Consider the following 25,392-nt stretch of genomic DNA (forward strand, 5'->3'; position numbering starts at 1 on the left):
TTGGTTGGGTTTTGTTTGTTTGCTAGTTCATTTTAAAAGAAACAAACAAAGAAACAACACAACAAACCAAAACAAACAACTTTGCCCTGTCTGCACTGAGAGGAAAGGAAAAAAGTAATTCCTGGAGAAGGATTCTGGGATCCTTACCAGCAGGGATGTTCTCTAAACACACAATCACAGAACCATAAAACCACAGGTTTTTCAACAGGACAAATCCACATAAAGGAATAAGTCAGAAAAAAGCTTTTGGCTTTACTCAGGCTCCTTTGCTAATTATTTCCATATTACCAATTAATCGTGTTTGCTGCAGAGTCCAAATCAAGGTTCTACTACTTGGCAACTTATCTTTGCACGTGGTATGATACAGAAGTAGTATAAACACATGTATTCTGCAGCTTTTCTCAAAACATTGTTTCTATAAAACCAATTCCATGTGTTTGATGGTGCAGAACGCTGTTTACTTAAATGCTGTAGATGCAAAAATCTGTTTGAGCAAGAGAAACTGTGCACTAAACACACATAATATGTATCATATTTTGAGACTGCAAAGGGAGAATAGGATGACAGGACCACAGATGTCATAAGAACCTCCCTATTTCCTCATAACTGAGATCAGCCTGAGGCATGAAATACATTACATAGAACTTCAGCAGAGTTGTATTGTATCAAGGAATATATTGTACATGAAAAAACCTATCATTAAAAAAAAAAAAGAGTTAAAATGAAATTTTATCTTACCCTCCCAAAGAACACATCTTATGAAGCACAAACAAACCTCAGCTTTCACCCTTATTACCTGATTGAGTAAAATTTGCTACTTAACATACTTACTCAACAGGTATAGACTACAATTATTAAAAAAGAATAAGCGATGTAGGTATTAGATTGGTTATTTCTAGAAATAGATACTAACATTAAGCAGACTAACATATTCACTGTCATCCTGAAGAGGGCAGTCAGACAACATCAAAGGAATCCTGTAAAATCTTAAGTAATATCTGTAGGGCACTGTTCTGTTAAACCTGCTATATTAAAGCTGGTCCATTTATATTATAAGATAAAAATCATTTTATGCCATCATGCTTCTTAGTCTGCCTTTCACTTACGATGAAACAGTGTTTCTGGGAAATTCAGAATCCAGTTATGCCCCCACTATTTGAGAGAAGACTTGTTCTCATTGATCTCCCTGTATTTTGCATCTTAGAACTATTCTGAATGAACAGAATAGGTAGAAAGTATACTTCAGAAAGCACCATTTTGCAAAAAGGTTGTCTTAGATTTTCTATGATAGATTCAAAGCACAATTTCATCCACACAGCAAAGCATTCCGTAATACATCCTCACAGCAGCTCTTGAGGGGTGTGGAGAAGCGAGAGTGAAACAAGGAGAGCAGGAATACAAAGTCACAGGATTACCACATACAGAACCCACAAACATCCTACAGTCCACCATATAATTTCCAATGGATACAATCACATTAAAAACTTTTTGTAGCATTAGTTATTCCTTTTCAGATACAATAGTAGTAAAAAGCATAAGCACTTGGCTGAAAAAAATTCAGACTCCAATTAACATCAGGCAATATCAACTCTGCGTCACTTTTTATCTACCTAGCTCTACCATTCATCAATATCAATTCTATCGTTTGTTTCTGGGAAGTAATGTTAATTATATGGAATTATTATAATAATTATATGAGATACTATAAAGGCATATGGCAGAAGACACTTGGTATGAACTCATCAGAATGACAACATTAGCACTAGTCTTGTTAGTTTGACAGGGGTTTTTGATAGATGGAGAAGATTATTGCTGCTACAGTCATCTCTTCAGAATTTCATCATAACAGCAACACAGGAACTAGCAACAGCAACAGTAATATTAACTAGACACTAGAAACAGTGTCTGGATCAAAAGGGAATGCACCATTAGATTTACCTAAAAAATCCAACACACTGGAAAGTAAGCTGCTAAGCAAATGCTCTATGAAAATTTCTTCCATTATGCAAGAGATGCTCATGAAATATTAAAAGTTTTACTTAAAAAGATTAACTATGTGGGCATCTATGTCAGATAATCAGATCTGTATAGCTTGAGCTATATTAAATTAGATTAATTTTATTCTGTTAGTCCGACATTATAGTAAGGAAAACAAACTGAATATTAGCGAAAGAATAAAAGAGACTGTGGAATTGCTTGCAAAGGAAAGCAGTAAAGCATTATTTTTTTGGCACGCCATGGACTACACAAAACACTTACAAATGTACAATTGGCAAAGAATGCACTATCAGCTCACCTACCTGTTCTTATCCATCTGTTTAAAGTAAACTGATCAATGCTGCAATTTTCCTCCAAAAAAACTTTTGTTTTTTATTTGGAATGGTTTTCCCAAAATGAACAGAAGAAGGGGCTAAGTGCATATTTTGACTTCTCAGTATCGAGTAGATAATAAATTCAGAGTGCTTATTTGCTTTTATTTGTGTGACCAAAAGCACTGAAGAATCTACAAATGCGTCCAGAAAATTCACCACACACAACAAAATGAAGAGAGTAAAACTACACTGCTCATGCAATCTAGGTATCTATAATAGGAGAAAGCAAACTAAAGCCCATGCTATTCTATTTGCAGCATCCCATGAAACGTCCGATATTCTGCAGATGAAAAGAAGCTACAAGACCATGTTTTATAGAAGTCACAAAGTAAAAAAGGAAAAGAAAAAAAAAAAAGAAAAAAGAAATAAGGTGACCACAGGAAGAATAAGGAGTCTTTTACAATCCAAGTATAAAATTATTTCCTTGTTAAATAGGACTCATCAATGCTTCTATCGAGATCACGCAAGTGCACTGGAAAAGCAATTGCAGAACTTTCAACAGCTCCTTCCACATTTCCTGTTCCTTTTTTGAACAAAAGTTCAAAAGATAATTCCCTCTCAGTACAGTTAAGAGACCTGTCAATGATTTTCTCACTACCCCTCTTGATCACCCAGCAATAAAATTAAAGGCAGAGGATCCTGTTTCTTTTTTCTGATGACACCTCCTTGACTGTCAGAATTCTTTTTGCTGTTGACCTACTCCTTGATTGGCTACTTGAAAAGAGTTTTCTGAGATATCTTCTTGAACAGGGAAACCAACAGAATTCCTTTTTTCTAGATTGAAAACCTCTTGGCGGTCTCATTGACAGGGTAGATGTTAATAAAATTATGTAGGATCTCATCTTTAATATATTTTGCCATCTCCTTCCGAACATTGAGAGTCAACAACAGAAGGTAGCTACAGAGGCCTTTATGAAACATACTACCTTAAGTGCAAAATTTAAAAATACAAACTATATGTCGAATTATAACTTAGCTTTTATATAATCCTGTAAGAAATACAGAAGGAATAGCTTAAGCAGTTGACTTTGAGCTCATTCTACAGCAGGCTTTCTGCAGTAACTACAAACTTGTTCCAATAGCTACCACTAATAATTTGACAGAATTCAGCCTTGTCACTTGAATGAAACAAAAGAAGTCTTCGGAAAACATGTGTCTCACCTGAAAAATTGATCTATCTCCCTTATGTTCTACATATATATTTTATGTATATACTTTATATGTATATTTACACCCACATATGTATTTATAGACACACACACAACTGCAGATAATGGGAGTAATCAGTGCTCCTTTCAATATAATGAAACTTCTGACACTTCTAAAAATGCAAGGTCTGGTCAGCATCGGGGTGAAGAAAATTACTGGCTACAAAAACTCCTCTGCATTAATAGCCATTTCTAGCTGCTTCTTCATAAATACTGTTTTTGCAAAACTGTGTTTTCCAAAAGTCTGGAAGCAGGCTTGTTACTTCCACAGTAAAACACTATTAAACATCATCCAGGACTGAAACACAATTTTCAGTTTGTGCAGTTTACAAGTGGGAAGTGGGCACCAGCCATTTGCCCATTTTTCTCCTGCTCATTTATTATGCTAATTCTAGGCTTTAATCTTGATTTGCAATGGTTCAAACAGGCTCAGCTACATCTTTAAAAGAAACATTTGGGAATTTACAGACATAAACAAGAATAGTAGAAAGTATGCAAAACAAAATCCATTTGTTTCACTTAGCTTGAAATTCACAGAGAGATGTACATATCTAATTTACAGGTTTAACCATTATCTCATAACAAACTAGAGGCACAGGTCAAGGTATAGATCCTATCTACTGAAACTCATAGCTTTAGCCTCTGACACTGCTCTGATCTTTTCAAGGAACAATATTCTGAAGAAAAAAAAACCAACAAAATAAAATATGCATGTTTTTTGTACATAGGCTTCAGCTGTTGAGGAAAAAACTCAAGTGACCAGTTTTATTTCTCTGATCCAGATATCCTTTCTAAATGAACTTGAAAAATGAACCAGACAAAAATGTGAATTGTTTGGCAACAAACATCTCTGATATGCACCTGTATGCAAAGCAGAGATGGTTGCTTCTGCCAGTGAGATGACAGAAGCAGAGCTTACAAACTAAAATAAAAGACATCATATCATTTACTTATGGAGTGACTAGATGGTACAGCAACAAACAAAAAAGAATGAGTTAATGACAACAATGAAAGATGCAGAGGAACAGTCAGCACAGTGATGGTTTCAGCGGGCTAGAGCTAAAGCCCATATGCAGCTGAAAATCAAAGCACTAATAAATCGAGTAGAGCGGGGGGCGGGGGGTGTCGTTGAAGTCTGGTTGGTAAAATGGTGCTGATCCCTCTGGGAACATGTAGTGATAATAAAATGAGGGAACAGATTGCAAGAGGCAAGAAGATGAAGAGCAGATAAGCTGGAAGAGAATTTTCACCCAAAAATGCATTCAAGTCAGGCTATTAGTTACAGTTTGCCTGGATGCAATAGAAAGCACAAAGCTGAGAAACACTCTCTTCATCTCTGTGAAGATGCTGTTGTCAGAGTGACCATTCTTTTGTTCTCCTTCTTACATACATAAGTAATGTTTTTCAGTAGTGTGACTGATGTGGGTAATGGAGAAAAACTATCTAGTTGAGTGAATACCTAAGCACAAAGGAAAAAACAGAAGCTGGTCTTATATCCTCAGGAGTCACTGTTTAGAGTTAGATTATTTCTGACCATTCATCCAAACCAAAAAAAATTCAAACTGATTCATCATCACAGTACATCAAAGGGCCCTTTAGTATCTGCTCCCAATGTGCTGTTGCAGAGTCTATACACCAAGAATAGTAACAACATGTAAAGTCAATTAAGACTAACCAAGTTTATCTTCCCGAGATCAAAACTGTTTAATCAAACACGTTTCCAAACGTGCATGGAAAAAAACTCATGTCCTGGTTTGGGCTAAAACAGAACTAATTCTGTTCAGTGACTTTACTTTTCAGTTAAGTCTCTTCTAAGTAACTGAACTGTGAAATCAACAGCGTGTTTGTCCAGACAGTGTTTGCTTCTAAGAGTGACAGCTGATAGTGCTTGATGTTTATAGTCAATACCAAGGAATGGTGTGCAGAAAGGCTCTTGGTTATACTTGCTCCTATAGCAACCAAGGTCACTGCTAAATCTTGTTGGGGTCCTGGAAGTGAAAAGGGTCTCAACGTAAAAAGGTCACACCTACAGGGAGAAGCGAACCAGACAGGTGACCCAAACCTGACCAACAGAGTATTCCGTCCCATATATGTATGTCATATTCAGTGTAAAGCTGAGGGCTCACGAGGGTCGGTCTCTCTTCTTCGATGGCCGACATCTGAGGGGGACTCTGTCCGTTCTCCTGTCTTCAATCCCCAGCTGTGCATTCCTGAATCCAGCTCCTGAATCCAGCTCCTGCATCTGGTTCCTGTCTGATGCTGAGTCCAGCCCGGGACTGCCCTAGCGCCAGCCCTGCAGCATCAGTGGTGACATATTTTCATCAGGGGAGCAGCTGGGTTTGATATTGGTTTTGTATTAATTTTGTATATATTTCATTATTTTCTTATTTTTTATTATTATCTTTTCTTTTATTATTGTTTAATTAAACCTGCTTTCATTTTCTTTTCCAAACTAGAACTCACTCTCACTTGTTCTCTCTCCTTTCCCCTTCTGGGGAGGGAAAGGAGTTAATCGAGAGCGTCTGTCTTTTGTTAGTGGCTGGCCCAGCCTCAACCCTTGACAACTCCACATCTTCAACTGTTACAAACACATCCCACAAACACTAATGATTTCACATTCAAGAGCAACAGACGATATCTAATCTGTTATAGTTAATTCATCTCTCAATACCAGCTATGTCATATTGAACCTAAACAATAGCGTCAACAGGAAAATTGACAATTATGCTAACACTTACAGAGTTGTGAAAGCATCAGATGGCTTTCAATAGCTTTTTGGACTAGAACATTGAAACTTGCTTGTCCACAATGCTAGATGGAAATGTTGTACTCCAAATTCTACTTTAGGATAAAGACAGAATTTCCTTGAAAAACACTCTAGAGGCATGACTAGAGGCACTACTGCATGTATTCAGAGCTGTTGGTTTACAGAATCCTTCATGTGTTAGGACTGGATTGATTCAGATAGCCTACAGATATTTTCCAGTCCACAGTTTGTGAAAATATTTCATTAAGATGAACACAGAACCAACCTCTGTCTCAAAGATGACAAACTGGTAGCTGTCTTTTAGAAACACCTAAAAATGAATCTAATTTGTTTTCAGCATAGAATATATACCAATCAGTAATACATATGATTTCTAACTTTTAAAAATATATATTGAAAAAGGATAATGTCCAGAATTAGAAGCAAATCAAGCAAAATTAAGTAAAGGGAAAGCATTAAATACAACAATATAATGTGTATCAGGAACAAACAAGCCTAGCATTGGATTAACAGGTAAGTTTCAAAAACTTGGCTAACAAAGCATGAAAAAAAATTTCCAATTAAACTTTCTCAAGATGATATATAAGATTATGTATTCATCTCCTGCAATGATAAAGAAACCCTTCTCATTGCATTGGAAAAAAAAAAAAAAATCTTATGTTAAGTATCTTTTGCTAGAGAACACCTAGAAAACACACAACATGCTTTGGTTTTACTAAAAAAGATCAGCTCCTTTGACTGAAAGGATATTTTTTACATAGAAAAGCTTCATCCAAATATCTGGAATCCCAGGGACTTCTTTGTATGTGGCACTTCAAGAGTAAGTTGGTATTATTTCCATATACTTTTACAAATCATAACTGTTAAGTGATTTACATGATTGATGTTACAATGTCCTCCTTGCTACGCACAGAAAAGCTCTGAGACAAATTTGGTCAGCTTCCACGTGGAGGTCGTTGATACACTGATAGACAAGGCTTTTAAAAAATGTTTAAATATCATGCCTCTAGGCATTTTAAGACTTGGCTAAGATCACCTCAACCAAGTTTTATCCAAAATTTGGAACTTCTCCAGCGTTAAAAAGGACAGACCGTGTTCTAGACAACATCCAAACTACAGCACTTTTCAGCAATGGACAGGCACAATAGCCCATAGTCTGGTAGAGAATTTGGATCATCAAACTGACTTTCCATCCACTTTGAAGGGTGCCAAAAGTGACATCTTTCTGAATGCAAGAAGGTACCACTCCATCTTGGTGGCACAATTATTCAAAACACCTGCCAGAAAAGTCATACTGATTTTACTGTAAGCAGGGGCTCATTTTAACAACAAACATTCTAAATATAACCAAATGCAGAAGCAGATACACAAAGAATACAGCTCGTTTTAACAAGATAGGGCACACATGATCTCTTCTGGCCTCCTATGTGCAAATCTGCAATGGCCTGCTCTAATGACAATCAGCTTTCACTGCTCTTCTCCAGAAGAGGACCACATTTCACACCATTGCTCATAATGCTGTGTTTTTCATGCTTAGTATTTGATGTAGCTCTATGCAACAGCATCCTACAAACATCTTTTTTTCCCTTTTTAAAATGCCGTGCCCCTGGTTTTTATAAACTAGACATTTAGAAGAGATAAAATATTGACATGTCAAATCTAGCTACCAAAGGGAAAAGATAAAACATTGGTGTTTTGTTTTTGGTTTTGTTTTTTTTTTCCCAGATAATCCTGTGGACCATAAACTAACCAGGCTCAATTTTTAGGGGAAAAAAAGAGTATTAATTCTTGTGACAGAGTTATTCAAAGATTTCAGTCTAGCTGCTGCTTTGCATTTGAAATATGACATTGATTTTTTTTTTTGTATGCAATTGTTCTGAAAATATTTTGATGAGTAACAGTTAACTTAAATCTTGGACAAAAGCATCCTCACCGAACATCACAGATTAAGTCAAAAATCTATTTCTCCTTTAGGCAAAGTGGCTAGTGAATAGCTAACAATAAAGTAATGCCTGCATTTCAGTTCTGTACATACTTTCAGTGCTCCCGTCCATTAATTACCCATTGATTTGAAAATGTCGATTTTCCTGATAATGGTTTTATGTGCAGTATGATCAACCTCATTAAATTCCTTTTATTTCACATGAAAAAGTGGATCGCAACTTCACATTTATTTAAACAAACCCAACTGAAAGCAGAGTATGTGGATTTTTCCCTTCATTTTATTCTTAAAGATTTTCCGTTGCTTCTGCACATAAATGCCTAGCCTGGCATATTACAGAATGAAGTTTATAAACTCTTTTTCAGTTCAGTAAAACTATATACAGTTGTAAGCAAAATTAGCTTCCTCCAGAACAGCAATATTTATTCTGTTTTCACATGCCCTACAAAAGAGCTGTACGTAACACAGGGTAAGAATTTGCTATGGCCCTTAGAATGACAAATACACTGACCCTGATAAAGTTGAACTTAGTGCACCTCCTATAGCTTTATCTACTGAGTAGGAAAACAAGGAATGATTTAAAACAATATGGTAAAACTTTCAAGTCCTATTTCATCTCCTAAAGTTGCACTCCAGTAACAAGAAGAAATAACAGCAACCAAGTGCTAGAAGTTTTAAAGAAAAAATTCCTTTGTCTTAAGAATGTTAGAAAGCTTCTACACCTACTCCTTCACCTTCACGGTTCAGATGTGGAGGGTGAATTCATGGGAATGCAATTTATATAATCCCTCAAAACTCACCAACTGACTTCAATGATAAAAAAGTAATCTATATTAAAAAAATCTAATAAAACCCATATATGACTACAAGTATACAAGTTAAAGTTTCTATTGTAAATGTCGCATTCCAACATCTAAGGAATCTAACAAGCTGCTACATTTACCACTTTCTGTATTGTTTAAAGTGCACCTCTTTAAAACCGAGAAATAATATTTCTTCATATACAGCTCACGTATTTCATAGTTCTACAGACTCTTTTGCTGCCTATTTAAATACTGCTTAGAACTCCCTGCACAATAATCCCATCTATTACTAAACACAATCATTTCTAATGCATATTTTGCCTGAAGAAGGCATTATTAGTGCAGTTTCTGATTTAGTTAGGTAATTAAGTGCGTGACTACCTTTCAGTCCCTTGGCCCTATTTCCATGTCTATCATTTTTGGATTAACTCATTGAACTAGGAACTTGCAGAGAAAGATCTTGAACTTAGAAGAATGTAACAGCCACTCTAATAGGTATTTTAAAAGGAGCCACCAGAACATACCAAATTGCGTTGCCAGACAGCATTCCACAATAAGCACGTCCTCATGGAAAGCCATGCTTGCATGTAAGAACTGTCCAAAGCTGTGAAGTCACAGGGTAACTCACATCTGCATCAGAGCCTTGGACATCTCTTAACTAAAGAAATCAGTGAAGTGTCAGATTATTAAATGGTAATGAATCACTTCTGTTGCAAAATGTCTTTGGAAAGATCATGGTTGACGGATAATAAAATAAAGCAGATTTCTTAAACAGAAAGTCTCCATCAGTTGTGACTATTTTATTCAACTGTAATTTAAGGAAACCCAAAGCTAGGAAGGCTTCTAAAATTTGACATAATAGATTAAAAGGCAGTTGAAAAGATGCTGTAACAAACGCATAAGCCTGTTAAATAGTAAGCATCTATCCCATGCAAAGAACAATCCTACTCAGTGTATTGCACATTGATTGAAACATTCACTTGAAAACTGTGGCGAGAAAGATGAAAAAGATCACTAAGGTATAAATTACCTGCAAACAGAGCACTGCCGCTGCGGCTGGAGAGCAGTGAACATCACTATCACAGAGTAGTTACGAGGTGGAGCCTTCACAAATCTTCGGAATTTGTCTCCATTCATGCGGATGACGGAGCGCCTTGAGCTCCACTCCATCAGCTGTTCCACCTTCTCAGCCAAAAGATTCTGTAATTGAGGACAAGGAGGAGTAATGTTTAAGCTTAAACTTCAAGCCCTTTGTACCTATATTCTGCCTTTACATCCTCAGAGCTCCTATGGGCTTAAGCCGGAGGCTGGGGGCGCCTCTATATAGCTAATAGCACAATTTAGTCTTCTATGTAGACAAGTAGATTCTAAGTATTAAAAAAAAAAATAACTCAATGTGGTATTAAACAGAAAGGATACATAAAATGAAATCAAAGAGGTTGCTACTGAAGGCAAAAGACTGTCTAAATACAAGATACCAGTACAGCAATCATTTAACTTTCATTAAAAATTGGAAGCTTTAGAAAATGCAGCATTATATTTATTCTATTTAGTAGAAGTCACAGGAGGATATTGCCAGTCACTCAAATATTAAGATGAAATAAAAGTGTATCTACAAAGAAAGAGAAATAGTTACTACGTTCAGAATTTCCTTACGAATATGTATCATATTGATTTTAAATTACTATAAGTTTTATATTTTGCTACAGACAGGAGTGCACTGTCTTATAAACCCATCTAGGCACATACTGTTATGTGATCATCGTCTTTAGATGCTTTCAAGATTGAGATCCCCAAAATATTTTGGCTGAACTGTAAATGTGGAAGAAAAAAAAAGTTTGTGTGTGGCTTTTCTTTTGCATGAAAGCATTCCATCACACGAATGATTTAAAAGCAGGCTATGAGACATATTAGAAGATGGCCCTCAAGTTAAATACATTCATCTAACTATTCCTATGAAAATCTATTTAGTTTTTTTCAATCAGCCTGATGTCACACATGCTCAGCAGAAACTTTTTAGTCTCTGAAGTTACCTAGGTTCAGTGAAGTTGCACTGATCGTGCTCTAGGTGGATACCTACAGCGTATCAGGTTCAATGCAACAATCCACCTTGTTTTAAGTCTTTGGTTCCCTGCTCAAGGACACTGTGGAAGCTGCCTATATCAAGAGCTAAAAAAAAGAGTGGAGAAAACTGGAATATTACAACTTGCACAGAAGCTGAGTGCTGAGGGAAGGTAGAAAGGACAGAGAGGGGGGACAGACAGAAACAGAAAGTGAAGAAAGGGCACCAAACAAAAGAGAAACTAAGTTCAGAAAACTGGAAGGTCTGAGACCTCTGATAAAATACACAAGTTAGCAAAAGGGTATACAAACTGATGAGGGTCTGCTGTGGAAGGGAAGAATAAACTAGCTTAACAAAACACACTGAAATGGGGACACTGAGAAAAGAAAACATGATGACAGGCAAGGCAAGGATAAAACTCTAATACTGTACAGGAACAACTGAGCAAGGAGACAAGGTGGCTGGCTTTTCTAGGACTTTTTAAAAAAACAGAATGAAATAGAAAAATTAGGTCATGTACTAACATGTAGACAAACCAGTAAGGCTATAAATAAGAGTAAAGATAGATAAATAAGGGGAAGGCAGGCGTGAACTAGAAGGACAAAGGAAAATTACATTTTGCCTGTCAGATCTTCCATCTCAAAAATTAGCTGAAGATGCCCCTTAGAGCTCCTTATATGGCGCAGCTGGTCATCAGAAGTTTCAAGTCCAAAAGAAGCTTTGATTGGCACAAATCATGAACAGTTCTGAGATAGCCACGTTTATTTGACCCTACAAAGCCTTTTAAAATTTTCTTTTAGGTTTTCATTCTTATTCTCGGAATTTAGCTGAGATTTGTGATCACAAACGTGAAGCAGAGATTACAACTATGTTTATCATGAGAATACCAATGAATTAATTAATATCACAATTTTTCTTCTGCCAAAAGACATTATGGTTTTGGTAGTTTTGCTTCAAAAAGATATTACATAAGTTATTTTCTTTAAAAAGAACTATAAAGCAGATTACATAAAAATGAAGCCTATTTGTTTGTAAGGTTTCCTTGGACTAGCAGTGCCTGGATTAAATCTTTCTGTTCATTTCAAAAGATTCACTAGTTTTGCATGAGGCACTCCAGTTGGTAATGTGCAATAAAACATAAGTAGCTAGAAAGGATGTGCGCTTGTATTTCCAAAAGCTTTAATAACTGAAGCAAAAAGATCAGACCAGAGAGAACTAACAAAAATACACAACTTTTAAATTAACATAGGAAGGATACATAATATCCTACTTGGTACAGACCACCAAGACTTTTCAGAATAGGCCTTATTCGGAGAAAAGAAATAAAAACCCATGAAGTATCAGTAAGGGTATTAAAGCAAAAGCATGATCTTGACAGAAAAAAATGGGAGGAAAAAAACCCACAACAGTAAGAACTGCTACATAATTTGTTTCTACAAAACAATCAGTGATACTGCAAGAGTCTTACTCAGAGAAGTCCCATACAAAGTTTTACTTGGAAGCTTGCTGCCAATAAACAATCGTCTTGATTCCTTCAGATTCAGCCATGTATAATGTCACCTTTGCATCGCTCTTGTGCAATACCGTAATTCACCATAACGTTCTCAACCACTTGTATCTTTAGTTTTGCTTTTTCTAAATGCACTAGGGAAAAAGCTAGTAACTAAACTAACCTCATATGTTTACTACACTAGGTAATCAAGCTGGTAATTCAGGAGCAGAAAGTCAATAGGCACAATTTTATTACTTGCTTCACTGGATTCTGAAGAAATCTACTTTTTTCAATTAGAAAGTTATCATTTAATAGATGGCAGATAATTGCGTACATCACAAAACATTCTGCTATAGGCCAGATTTCCCTGAGGTAACTGACTGCACTTAGATATCCTACCACTTTTTAGTCCACTTAATTCCAGAAAGTCTCCTTTTGCAGAGTAATTGATAGAAGAGACCTTGGGACTGACAGCTCTAGAATTCACAGTGAAGTCTGTGGAATATCCTATATTTTACGGCTTTCTGATTTGTAACACTTTACAGATAGGTGAAGGTCTGGTATGGTTTTGTAATTTATAAAACATTTGTACGATATATGCTGCTGAGTAAGTTATCAACCTTTTCCTCATCTCATTTAATAATGAAATCCAAGAAATAAATCTAGTGTTAAATGAGTTTCCATTTTAGATGTGAATTTTACTTTAAAGTTGAGTAACTGTGTTCCGGAAATATGGCACATTTCAACATTCCAACTGTCTACTTTAGCTTTGGATTAAAAAGGCACCCACTTTTCAGACACTACACTCAGAAAACTGACCAGTCTGTCAAAAGGGGTAAAAAAAAAAGTATATTTTCAACAAATGCTTCAGATAGCAGACTGCCCTTATGGATTTCATAATTCAGAATGTAACTTTGATATTTTTGTAAGAAAATTAAAAGCTTGTAAGATAAAAGTGTATAAAAAAGAAAAACACATTGTTAAATAAAGGTGCAAGTACGAGCTCTACCTCCAGTCAAAAATTTTCTCCTGTGTAAAAGAACAGTGTTGAAAAGTGAAGAAAAATTGACAGAAAACATTTAGAAACAAAAGTCAGAATTTTCGCTATTACCTTAATGGAACAATAATAAAAATAATTATCTATTAATACCCAGGAAAGCATTGTTAGAAAAGAAAATGATCTATCCCAAATTATTCTTGCCATAAAGGTACTAAAACTAAACATGTCCTCCAGTATTTTTATTTTACCATTTATCATCCAACTATATAAAACCATACAAACCATACATAACACTGTCACCAAAGTAAATCCCCTTTAGGATTCTAGACATTTACAAAAAATTTATTAACTCACTTCTTTTCACCCCCTGGGGACACTTTTCTGCCACAGAAAACCTGGAAATAGGAGAGGATGGCTAAATCAGATCCACTAAAAAAAACCACATCTTGTGATGACTGAGATACATCAACAATTGTTAACTCATGTCGAAAAAATTAAAGACATTATCTCATTTTTGCTCTACACTGCTAATTTTCTGCTCCTTTCCACAGTCTATAAAGGTAAAGACCCTGAATTTGTATAAACCCATTTATTTACAGAATTTCTCTGAGCATTTACTAGATTTACACTGGTAACTCAAGGGGACTGGTTTAGTTGAAACACTGAAAAAAAGAAAAAAAAACAGCATAAATGCAAGAAGGGAAATTCTTTATTTACAAATAAAATTGCACTTTTGTCGGTGCAAATAACTACAAAAGGGTCAACAGATAACAGTCTGATAAAAGCATAGAGAACATTTAAACCAATGGGTGAAGAGGCAGCCATGTATCTTTTATTTATTTTCATTAGCTGATACCCCAAGCAGAATAAAATAATATGTATGTGTGGAAACAATGGCAATGCTACTATCTGTAAAACAAACAGAACTATAATATTACTTGGTGTTCCTACACTATTTTGTAACAAGTGAAAATATATGGCACAATAGCATGTTTTCAAAACTAAATAACCCTTAAAAACTTAACTGAGAAAATCCAGAATCCAGGGATTTTCTAATGCAACTAGGAAATCAGTTCTTTATTTAGGACAGGGATTTCTCCATAAAGAGATCACCTATGAAAATTATTTTTGTTGCTGGAGTAGGATCAGAGTCATTGGTATTTTGGCCTCAATCCTGTTAAACAGATGAGCAGTCCCCACTGAAATAAGCTGCTTGGGACAGCAATTCTAAATAATTCTGCTTTTGTCCCTGTGGCTAGAAAAAGGTTTTTCCATTTGCAGTTATCTGTATCATTAAATCAAGAACAAAGCAAAAAAATAAAGTTAAAGTTCATGTATTATAGATGTCAGTTTCCAGTAATGTGATGAAACAACTATGACACCTGTCAAAAATGTAGGCAAACTGTGACAAGTTATGAAAACAGAAGATCCTGGCAGGCCCAGCTTCTGGCATCTGCACCTGAAGCAATTCCCTACTAGGGATTGCTTCCCAGTGATCCCCCATATCTCCTCTCTGCTTCTTAACCCAATAGAGCTTGGCATCTACAAGGCTCTGTGCTCTGTGACTAGCAGATTAGCTACTCAAAACACAGCTTTATTTATTCAATCTCCCAAGACACAGTTGCCTACAAAACAAAGCATAAACAACAACAATAACCACCTTGTATACACACGTTTTGCCTCACTTGACTGTTAATCTTCCTTGGCCAGAGTTTCTAAATTTCTTTTGGCCCAAATAAAACCATATCTCTCTGGGGGAAAAAAAAACCACAACCAACCAACCAAACAAAAAACCACCCAGACTTTCCTAAATGCTGCCTACTGTCTGTCCAACGGATGCCACTGACATTTTCAAGAAAAAACTCTTATTTTTAAAAGAAAAAATATTTCAGATTTAAATGTTTGTTGATTCAGATTTGTTGATCTGGGAAGTATACATCATAGCAAAATAGCTGGAGTATGACAAAAGGAGGTTTCTCCTTGGTTCTCACAGAAGTTTTAGCAGATTGTCGTTATCATATAAACATATTTCTGATGGGTTTACATTACTGAAAAAGTATTTTGAATTAAGTTTCCTCTTTAGAACTCCTTTCATTTACTTTGCCTTGCCAGAACAACATCACAAAGGTAACTTAAGGCATAAAGGGCTATTAAAAAAAGCAAGAGCAAAGTCCCAACGATACTACTCAATGCTAAAGTGCCCAAAATAGCCTCCTTTCATTTGAAATAGACCGGCTCTACTGATTTGCTTCTTTCAGGTTTCAGAAGAGGTTTCAGCCCTTTCTGGTATTAAGAGGGTGCCTCCTGAATACTACTAGACATATGAATATGGAAGATCTCAGCTCTAGAAAGGTAGAGTCAAGATCTCTAGACGAGATACTGGTACTAGGAAAAGTCCTCAAAAAAATTAGGCAGGAACTCAATCTACTGTTGACTGCTAGTAAGGCTGAGGCATTGGTTATTACCAAGCCATTGCCTTTTTCCTAATTAAAACTTCAAATTCAGTCCAGTAGCTCAAACTTCACAGTTTCTGTAGTGAAAGAAATAAAGCAAGGAGTTTCTAATTAATGATTTGATACTATATTTGCCACTGGAGATAAATTAACTACAGATTTTAAGTTATTTCTTAAATTACGATGTTGCAAATAAAAAAATGTAGGTGGCTTGACTTCAATGTTTCCTTTATCTGTTTCATATCAAAACCACCTAATGTAGACTGAATGACTACCCTTGAAGAGGACTGTTTTGTTCAATTAGGTGCATCAAATCCCCAAGAAATGTTAGCTTTGCAGGTAATTATTTTAGGACAACACTCATTCTAAAAAAACAAGGTTGCACTGATAAAGCATGTAAAGTATCTCATAAGTACCTCAATCCGGTATATATAGCTTAAATTCCATTTAACAGTCTTCCTTTTCAGCCTTTAGTTACACTAAGAATAATAATATAGATAAACTAACTGTACTAATAAATGCATTTCAGAAGTATGTTGCAAGAATAGTTAACTCCTCTAAAAATGTGCCTGATAAACATTCACAGATATATAATTACTGACTCCCTTACATTAATGGCAGAAAGGCAGTGGAATTAACATTCAAAGTATTGTTACAGCCTACTATCCCAAGCACAAATACAGGCTGGGCAATGTGTAGATCACCAGCAGTCCTGTGGAGAAGGATTTGGGTGTGCTGGTGGATGAAAAACTGAACATGAGCCTGTAATGCACACTCGCAGACTAGAAATCCTAGGCTGCATTGAGAAGTGTGGCCAGAAGGTCGAAGGAGGTGACTCTCCCCCTCTACTCCAATCTTGTGAGACCCCACCTGCAGTACTGCATCCAGCTCTGGGGCCCCCAGCATAAGACAGACATGGATCTACTCGAGCAGCTCCAGAGGAAGGCCACAAAGATGATCAGGGGGCTGGAGCAGCTCCCCTGTGAGGACAGGCCGAGAGAGTTGGGGCTGTTGAGCCTGGAGAAGAGAAGGCTCCAGCAAGACCTTCTAGTGGCCTTCCAGTACTTCAAGGGGGTCTACAGGAAAGGTGGGGAGGGACTCTTTACCAGGGAGGGTAGTGATAGATTGAGGGGTAATGGTTTCAACCTGAAAAAGGGTAGATTTAGATTAGATGTTATGAAGAAGTTCTTCACTGTGAGGGTGGTGAGACACTGGAACAGGTTGCCCAGAGCAGCTGTGGCTGCCCCCTCCCTGGCAGTGTTCAAGGCCAGGTTGGATGGGGCTTTGAGCAGCCTGGTCTGGCGGAAGGTGTCCCTGCCCATGGCAGGGGGGTTGGAACTAGATGGTCTTTAAGGTCCTTTCCAACCCAAACCACTTCATGATTCTATGATTTCAGTTTACAGTCAGTCATTTCTCTGTTGTCCTTTGTTCATCTGATGCCTCCATATACATGTAATTTACACTACAAATATATCAGTATCCTTGAACACATCAAAAATAGTTTTTCATTCATGAACCTTGACAAACAATACTTGCATATACCCAAGTAATTTTATGTACTTATATTATTCCCTACACACTAAAAAGGGAGAAGATCGATGACTACTTTCCTGTACAAGCCTTTTAAACAAGACGCCACATGGCCCATGGACTTGAAGGTGCTAAAGAAGAGTAATTCGATCTGTCTAGATCTTCACTCTTCTTTCCAACACTCCCTAGGTTATTCTGTGTCCTGGGTTACAGTGTAAAATGTGCCAAAAGAAAAAAATATTCTATTACCATCTTCAGGAGCTGTTGAGACCAGGTGGGGCGGTGCTCCCTGCCTCCCCCCTCTGGACTATCTCCTGTTACTGGGCACAACAATGCCTTATCGCCTGACCCATCGATAACTCGCTCCTGGGCTATCTCCTGTTAATGGCCCATCAAGGAACTGCCTCACGACTCCCCATCCCATTGTGAGATGCTCCGCCCGGGGGGGGGGGGGGGAAGGAACCAAGCAGTCCATGCCAAATAAAAACGGAGATTTTGAACACCCTAGCAGCCTTCTTCCACTGGATTCCCAGAGGAGCTTTTCCCCCCACTGGAGTTCCAGAGGACAAGAGCTACCTACCTACCACTGGACCTTCGGAGGAAGACCAGACTCTTTTACCTGATTGCTGCTTCCACAGAACTACATCCATCGCTTCAGGAGGACTGCAGCCAGCATCTTATCGGACTGCTACTGCCACCCTAACAGGGTGGCAGGTTGTATTCCTGACTCTGTCAGTGTAAACCAGTGGGTTGTTTGTTTTTTCCCTGCCTTGTGTTATATATATATATATATATTAGTAAAGAACTGTTATTCCTATTCCCCATATCTTTGCCTGAACGCCTGTTAATTTCAAAATTATAATATTTTTGGAGGGAAGGGGGTTGCACTTTCCATTTCAAGGGAGGCTCCTGCCTTCCTCCACAGATACCTGTCTTTCAAACCAAGACATTCTGGAACCTAGCAAAAAATTAAAACATATTTTACTTTCATCAAAGTTTATTCCTCTTCGAAGTAAGACATGCAGCATCAGTAGCTTTCTCCAAAATATTTATTCCCTATTTTGAACTTGTCTATAATCAGGAAAAGAAACCATGGGTCATGTCAAATTTACAAACTTTGTTAAATGTAATTTCTTGATTCACAACAGAAGAAACCCTAGGTCTAATGCAGAAATCCAGGATTAGGTATCTGGACATTCCAGTGAGCAACACACTTTTCTGCGGCAGAAATTAGCAATGTTTACAACAAATTCTGGAGGCATCAGAAGCACAGTCTGTTCTATAAGTCATAAGGTCATAAACTAATTCTTCTATTGAGAATGGCTGTACCAGCAATACAAATGTTTCCCTCCCTGTCCTCCTCTCCTCCGCAGCTTTCCTTGCTCTTTCAAAGGCTGAGTATTTTTAACTTTAAAAATAAATAAATAAAATAAAAGAGCAGGAGTTAATGCAAATATCACTAACCACTAGTATACACAGAAATCTGTTAGGATACTTTTTTCCCTTTCAGATTATTTATTTATTTATTTATTTACAAAAAGCCATTGCCTGAACATAATTGAGAAGCCATGTAAGCTGGCACAGTGTGACTGACTTGATATTATGCTCCATTGACTTGAAGTCATTTAGCTGAATTTGCTTCTTGGGATCAGACACTGATTTTCATCTTTGTGCAAAACAGACTACATTTTGTGGTATTAAGCCTAAAAAGGTCCTTTTAAGGCTGAGTAAATAAATCAACAGAGAATTAAAAGTACTGAGGTTTTTTATTTTAGCCCATAAGTTGCTCTACTAGCAATTCAAGAAAAAAACAGTTGAATTCCTCTTACATGGAGTTGTCATTTTCTGATCATTACACAAGAAAGTAACAATATTAATATTTTTTTCCACTGTAGAAAACACAAGATAGAAAGTAACCTGCATAATGATCTGTGACCAGCAGGTCAAGGGAGGTGATTCTCCCCCTCTACTCTGCTCTGGCGAGACCCCGCTTGGAGTACTGCATCCAGCTCTGGAGCCCTCAATACAAGAAGGACATGGATCTGTTGGAGTGGGTAGGGCCACAAAAATTATCAGTGGGCTGGAGCACCTCCCCTGTGAGGACAGGCTGAGAGAGTCAGCGTTGTTCAGCCTGAAGAGAAGGCTCCAGGGAGACCTTACTGCAGCCTTTCAGGACTTAAACGGGGCCTATAAGAAAGCTGGGAGCACACTTTCTAGTAGCAGCTGTAGCGACATAACAAGGGGTAATGGTTTTAAACTGAAAGAGGGCAGATTTAGACTAGAGGTAATGATGAAATTTTTTTACAATGAGGGTGGTTAAAGACAGGAACAGGCTGCCCAGAGAGGTGGTAGAAGCCTCATCCCTGGAAACATTCAAGGTCAGGTTGGATGGGGCTCTGAGCAATCTGACCTAGTTGAAGATGTCCCTGCTCACTGCGGGGAGGCTGGACTAGATGGCCTTTAAAGGTCCCTTCCAACCCAAACTATTCTAAGATTCTATGATAATGGTTTACATGGATGTATTTTGTTCAGTTGATTTTTAAAAAAGATCCTTAATTTTCATGGAGTAAAATCCAAAATTGACAATTTCTTTCAAAATATAATAAATTCATCCTTTTTTGTAAACAATACTTCTCAATTTCCAGAATGTGTCACAAATTTTATTCTTTAATTAATGTAAGTATTCATAAAGTTTACCTAATTTAAACCAAGCCTGTAATGTCAATAATATGAATTACAGAGCAAGACTCCAGTACTGTAAACAAGCAGACAGTTCACACCAGGAAAGAGAATCCCAACTGTACTGCATTAAATAAACACAAGTTAAACAATTTAAGAGTTTATAGAAATAAGCCTAGGTAAGACGCCTTATGGAACAATAGGCTTTTTCCCTACTGTTTTATTTTACTATTTTTTACAGGCATTGAAGTAATTAAAAACATAATGAGAAATATCAAAAGGATGAATTATGAATTAAGAGAAAAGATACAACAACAAAAGCATCAGCTAAACCTCAAAGTACATTTTGCCTAGGTCACCTTTACGCTGAAAGGATATTAGTCTCAGGAGAGCATAATATAGGACAACCAGGATGATTCCAAGAGTACTTGTTATACAGAAAGGCTAAAAAAGTTCAATTTATTCTCAGTGGAAAACACTTCAGGGTGACCTACCAAAAACACTGCAAGAGTTCTTGATTAAAAGATGGGAAAAAATCCTTAGCAAAATATAAAAACGATGCAAAATATGTTAAAAACTAATATTTTGCACAGATATTTCAATTCAATAATAAGATGGCCAAACTCCTAATTCTAAATGACTGTATAATTTTTTTCAGTATTCAGAACCTTCAGATTCTTGGGAACTCGATATGACCATACCTTTCAGAGTGCTAAGTTTATGTTTTTTAAGTAGATACTTCAAGTTAATTCTATGCACAATTATTATTTCAGAAAACATAGAATGGTTTGGGATGGAAGGGACCTTAAAGACCATCTAGTTCCAACCCCCCTGCCATGGGCAGGGACACCTTCCGCCAGACCAGGCTGCTCAAAGCCCCATCCAACCTGGCCTTGAACACTGCCAGGGAGGGGGCAGCCACAGCTGCTCTGGGCAACCTGTTCCAGTGTCTCACCACCCTCACAGTGAAGAACTTCTTCATAACATCTAATCTAAATCTACCCTTTTTCAGGTTGAAACCATTACCCCTCAATCTATCACTACCCTCCCTGGTAAAGAGTCCCTCCCCACCTTTCCTGTAGACCCCCTTGAAGTACTGGAAGGCCACTAGAAGGTCTTGCTGGAGCCTTCTCTTCTCCAGGCTCAACAGCCCCAACTCTCTCGGCCTGTCCTCACAGGGGAGCTGCTCCAGCCCCCTGATCATCTTTGTGGCCTTCCTCTGGAGCTGCTCGAGCAGATCCATGTCTGTCTTATGCTGGGGGCCCCAGAGCTGGATGCAGTACTGCAGGTGGGGTCTCAATAAAAACTCTTTCTGAATCCAGGAACATATCACTGCTACAGATTATCAAGGCATGTGTCACATTAATACACTAATTCAGCCTGCTATTTTCAAATATTTCTGATTTTTAGATGACTAAACTTAGCTAAGATAGCCTTTTAAACTAATTGATATTTTTATTGCCAGTCTGAGTTTCAGAAATTCTTTCACACATCCTCCAAGATTTTTTTATTAAGTTCAGCTTGCTGCAATACTCATCTCACAGCATTCAGCAACCTGGCTGAATTTATAGTGGAGAATTATGAATTAACTACTGAAAGCCATTCAAGAACTATTATATACTTTGTGTACTTCTCCCCTGCTACAAGGAATATTGACTTCTCAGACTCATTATAAACATTGTGCTTATTTTTAAAAATAAAGTAACTTTTGATCCCATTCTTTTCCCTTTACTTCTTCAGTGTTTGCTGAAATCAGCAGGCAGCCTTATTTAAAATACCTAGGATCATTTGAAGAAATGGCATTCCTCTACTAAAAGCAAAGGCTCAATAGTACAGAGAGACAGAAGCCATATCTTCTTTTTTCCCCCCAAATGTCATTTTTCTGTTGTTTTCTAAGGCTAGAGTCCAAAGTGTCTTTGAAAACATGAAAGGCAGGTCTTTCTTTCTTGCATCTTATTACTGTTTGACTACTCTCAAGCACTGCTTGTGAAGGTAAGTTGAATATTTCTCCAAACACTGCTACCTAACCCGCTGCTCCCTGTAAACTTTATCACAAATTATTTTGTTCAGATGAATCTCTTATTTTAAAGAGATCTATCAAAAAAATAGCATTACAGAGCAAAGAACCCAGTAATCCAGGATCAGGTTGCTCATATACTGAATAGTTTTGTACATACCAGAGCACATAGCTCATGTACTTTATACAGAATTAGAAGATCCTGCCCAGGTAGAAATGCAATTAAGTTACATAGTATGATTCTTTGAAAACAAAACAGAACAAAAAAATCTTCAGAATAATTTGTCTTGTAATACTTTCTGTACCTGTAAGAGAAAGCTTGGAAGAAAAAAAAAAGTCAAGGTTAACTTGCATTTGCTGTTTCTTTCGAATAAAATACAGGCAATCAGAATATTGGCTTCAAGTCTGAACATGAAGAAAACAATCTGCATTTCTCATCCAGTCTGGTTGTAGGTTCTGTTTAAAACTCTAGAGCAATTTCACAGAATCACAGAACAATTGAGGTTGGAAGGGAGCTCTGGAGGCCACGTAGTCCAACCTCTCCTGCTCAAGCAAGGCCACCCAGAGCTGGTGGCCCAGGGCCACGCCTAGACAGGTTTTGAGTATTTCCAAGGATGGAGATTCCAGCACCTCTCTGGGCAGTCTTTGCCAGTGCTCAGTCATATTCACAGTGAAAAAGTGTTTCCTGATGTTCAGAGGGAACCCCCTGTGTTTCAGTTTATGCCCATTGCCTCTGGTCCTCTCCCTGGGCACCAATGAAAAGAGTCTGTCTTTATCTTCTTTACACTTTACCCTTCAGGTACTTGTATACATTGGTAAGATCCCTCCCAAGTCTTCTCTTCACTAGGATAAACAGTCCCAGCTCTCTCAGTCCTTCCTCAAAACATTCTCAATTTCAGGACATTAGATAGAAAGCATGATATTTAAAGTGTGTGTGTGACAAGACATCACTTTACTGCACTGTAGTAGTTCCACCCTATTTTTCGTTCTTTGTGAGCACAAAGCAAGCTCTACTCTATAGAGCAAGTAGCACCTAGAGGAAAGGGGACTTGAACAAGCATAGACACCAACAAAATTGCCCTTTCGTTCAGTGTATTTCTTCCCTGTTTCATGATAAAGTAATTCAGAACTCTACATTACTAGAAAGCCCCTTCCTTTCCTAGTGATACATGTACAGTGCTGTTGAATTAGCATACCACCACTGCTCTTTCCCCCCCACCCCTCACCTGCACATTCCTCTGCATATTTGTAGAACAACATGATTTTATGTTCAAAATTGATATAGCAATGATGATGGTAACATCACACAGAGGTAAGTCCCTTTAGAAATTCAAGGTTGCTTTGCTTTTGGTGTAATGCTTGCAACAAATCACAATTTGAAAGGGGGGACAAAGCCAGGGTATTATTGGATTTTCTCTATGAAAATTTAAAGAACTTAAACGGCATCTGGATCTTTTTGCCCTCTGTAAACAGGGATTCTAGAGAGACATTTTACAATGCCATCAATAGCTGAGCTCTCTTCACTGTGGAATCACCACATAGAGACTAATTCCTCAAAGCCCTGAAGTACTGTGCTACCACTGAAGAATTACCGAGCAATCAAGCCAGACAACCAAACTATGGATAATGTTAAAAAAGAACTTTCTTACTCTTCAATTTTCTACGTTATTTCAAACAGCCAGTTAAGATACAGATGCCGTATTTTCAGTCACTGAAAGTATAGAACAGATGACTAAACTGCTACAATGAAAACAAGTTTTATTTAAAAAGTAAGCTTATGAATTGCTAACTATGGAAAAAGCACCAAGAATTTACAGTGCATTAGATTATAAGGGAAAACTGGGAAGGGGCAGGAGCTTTTCCTGGTAAAAGAAAGAATGCTAAGACAAACTAATTCAAAAACCATTTAGAATTTAAAATGTATAGTAAATACGATACAAATCAGAGATGCTTTGGTTTCATAAATGAGTGAAAACACACCAGAATGAAGAGGAATAAAAGGGCAGAAATTAAATTGTTATAAAGGCATAAGCACTGTTTGATTATCAGAAATATAACTGCTTGAACAGGAAAACAATGAGACCTCAATCAAACATACTGAAATAATTTGGACAGAATCCCCTTAAGAATAACGAATTAAAAAAATTTATTTTTATTTAAATTGCTCCATCAAGGAACATAACAGTACTTTACCTTACTTTGTTGTTATATAACAGACAGTTAAAATGAAGTATATAACATAAAAGAACGTTAGAGGAAGCTAAGTGACCTTTAACTAAATCAACAAATCAGCAGAGTCCTTATGAATAAGTTGCTCCAGACAAGCATAGAAAGACCAGTTAAGTTGATCTAGAGGCCACATAAAGCATCTAGTTGAGAAACATTCTGGGTATGAGCACTCTGGTTACTTCATCTCCCAAAACAAAACAAAAAAAATCCAAAAAAACCCTAAAACAACAACAAAAAACAGTAACAAAAAACAAACCACAAACTCCTGCAAAAAACACATAGGCAGGTGTCATGGATTTGTCTTTTTGGTATCACCGAGAGGATTCTGAAGTACCTCTTTGTTACTGGCACCTTTACCATTAACAAGAAAGATTACCTTGCTGATTAGCACACTGGGAAACTCAAAAAAAAAAAATTAAATTTCTCATCTGCTGCTTCACAGCAACTGAATAGTAAGCGAATTAAAAAACTAATAGCAGAGGAAAGATGTGGTGGTAATAAGCAATAAACACTTTCTATCTTGTGACCAGACAATTAGGTGCTTTTGGAAATTAGATATCTAACTATGCGCAAACGAGTCTATGCACAAATTAAGGATTTCAAATATTATAATCAAAAAGTTGCAGGTAAAAGAGTTATCAATCTTTGGAGTGGAAAAAGTTACTATTATTACCAAAGACACTGAAACATCTTCTAACTGCCTACCAGAGATATGAGTTGCATTTCTTCCTTAAAATTCCAAGTGTTCTTCATGTTTTACCTATAAACCCAAGTACCCTTAGGATTCAGCCCCCAATGTACAAGCATGGTAGAAAATAAATAAATGTTACGTAAAATA

The 25,392-nt window shown here is 37.1% G+C and overlaps 1 protein-coding gene across 1 annotated transcript in view; it reads right to left on the reverse strand.

Annotated features, from left to right (window-relative positions):
• Positions 1–10,292, reverse strand: part of TUSC3 (tumor suppressor candidate 3) — a 76,567-nt gene extending 66,275 nt beyond the window's left edge. Inside the window, exon 1 of the mRNA XM_086464814.1 lies at positions 10,123–10,292. Within this exon, the coding sequence (XP_086320940.1) occupies positions 10,123–10,262 (140 nt within the window). The 5' untranslated portion in view covers positions 10,263–10,292. The remainder of the gene's footprint in view (positions 1–10,122) is intronic.
• Between the last annotated feature and the right edge of the window lie 15,100 nt (positions 10,293–25,392).

Source organism: Leptosomus discolor, chromosome 4 (genome assembly GCF_034619465.1).
Source record: "Leptosomus discolor isolate bLepDis1 chromosome 4, bLepDis1.hap2, whole genome shotgun sequence".
In the NCBI taxonomy this organism is placed as follows: Eukaryota; Metazoa; Chordata; class Aves; order Leptosomiformes; family Leptosomidae; genus Leptosomus; species Leptosomus discolor.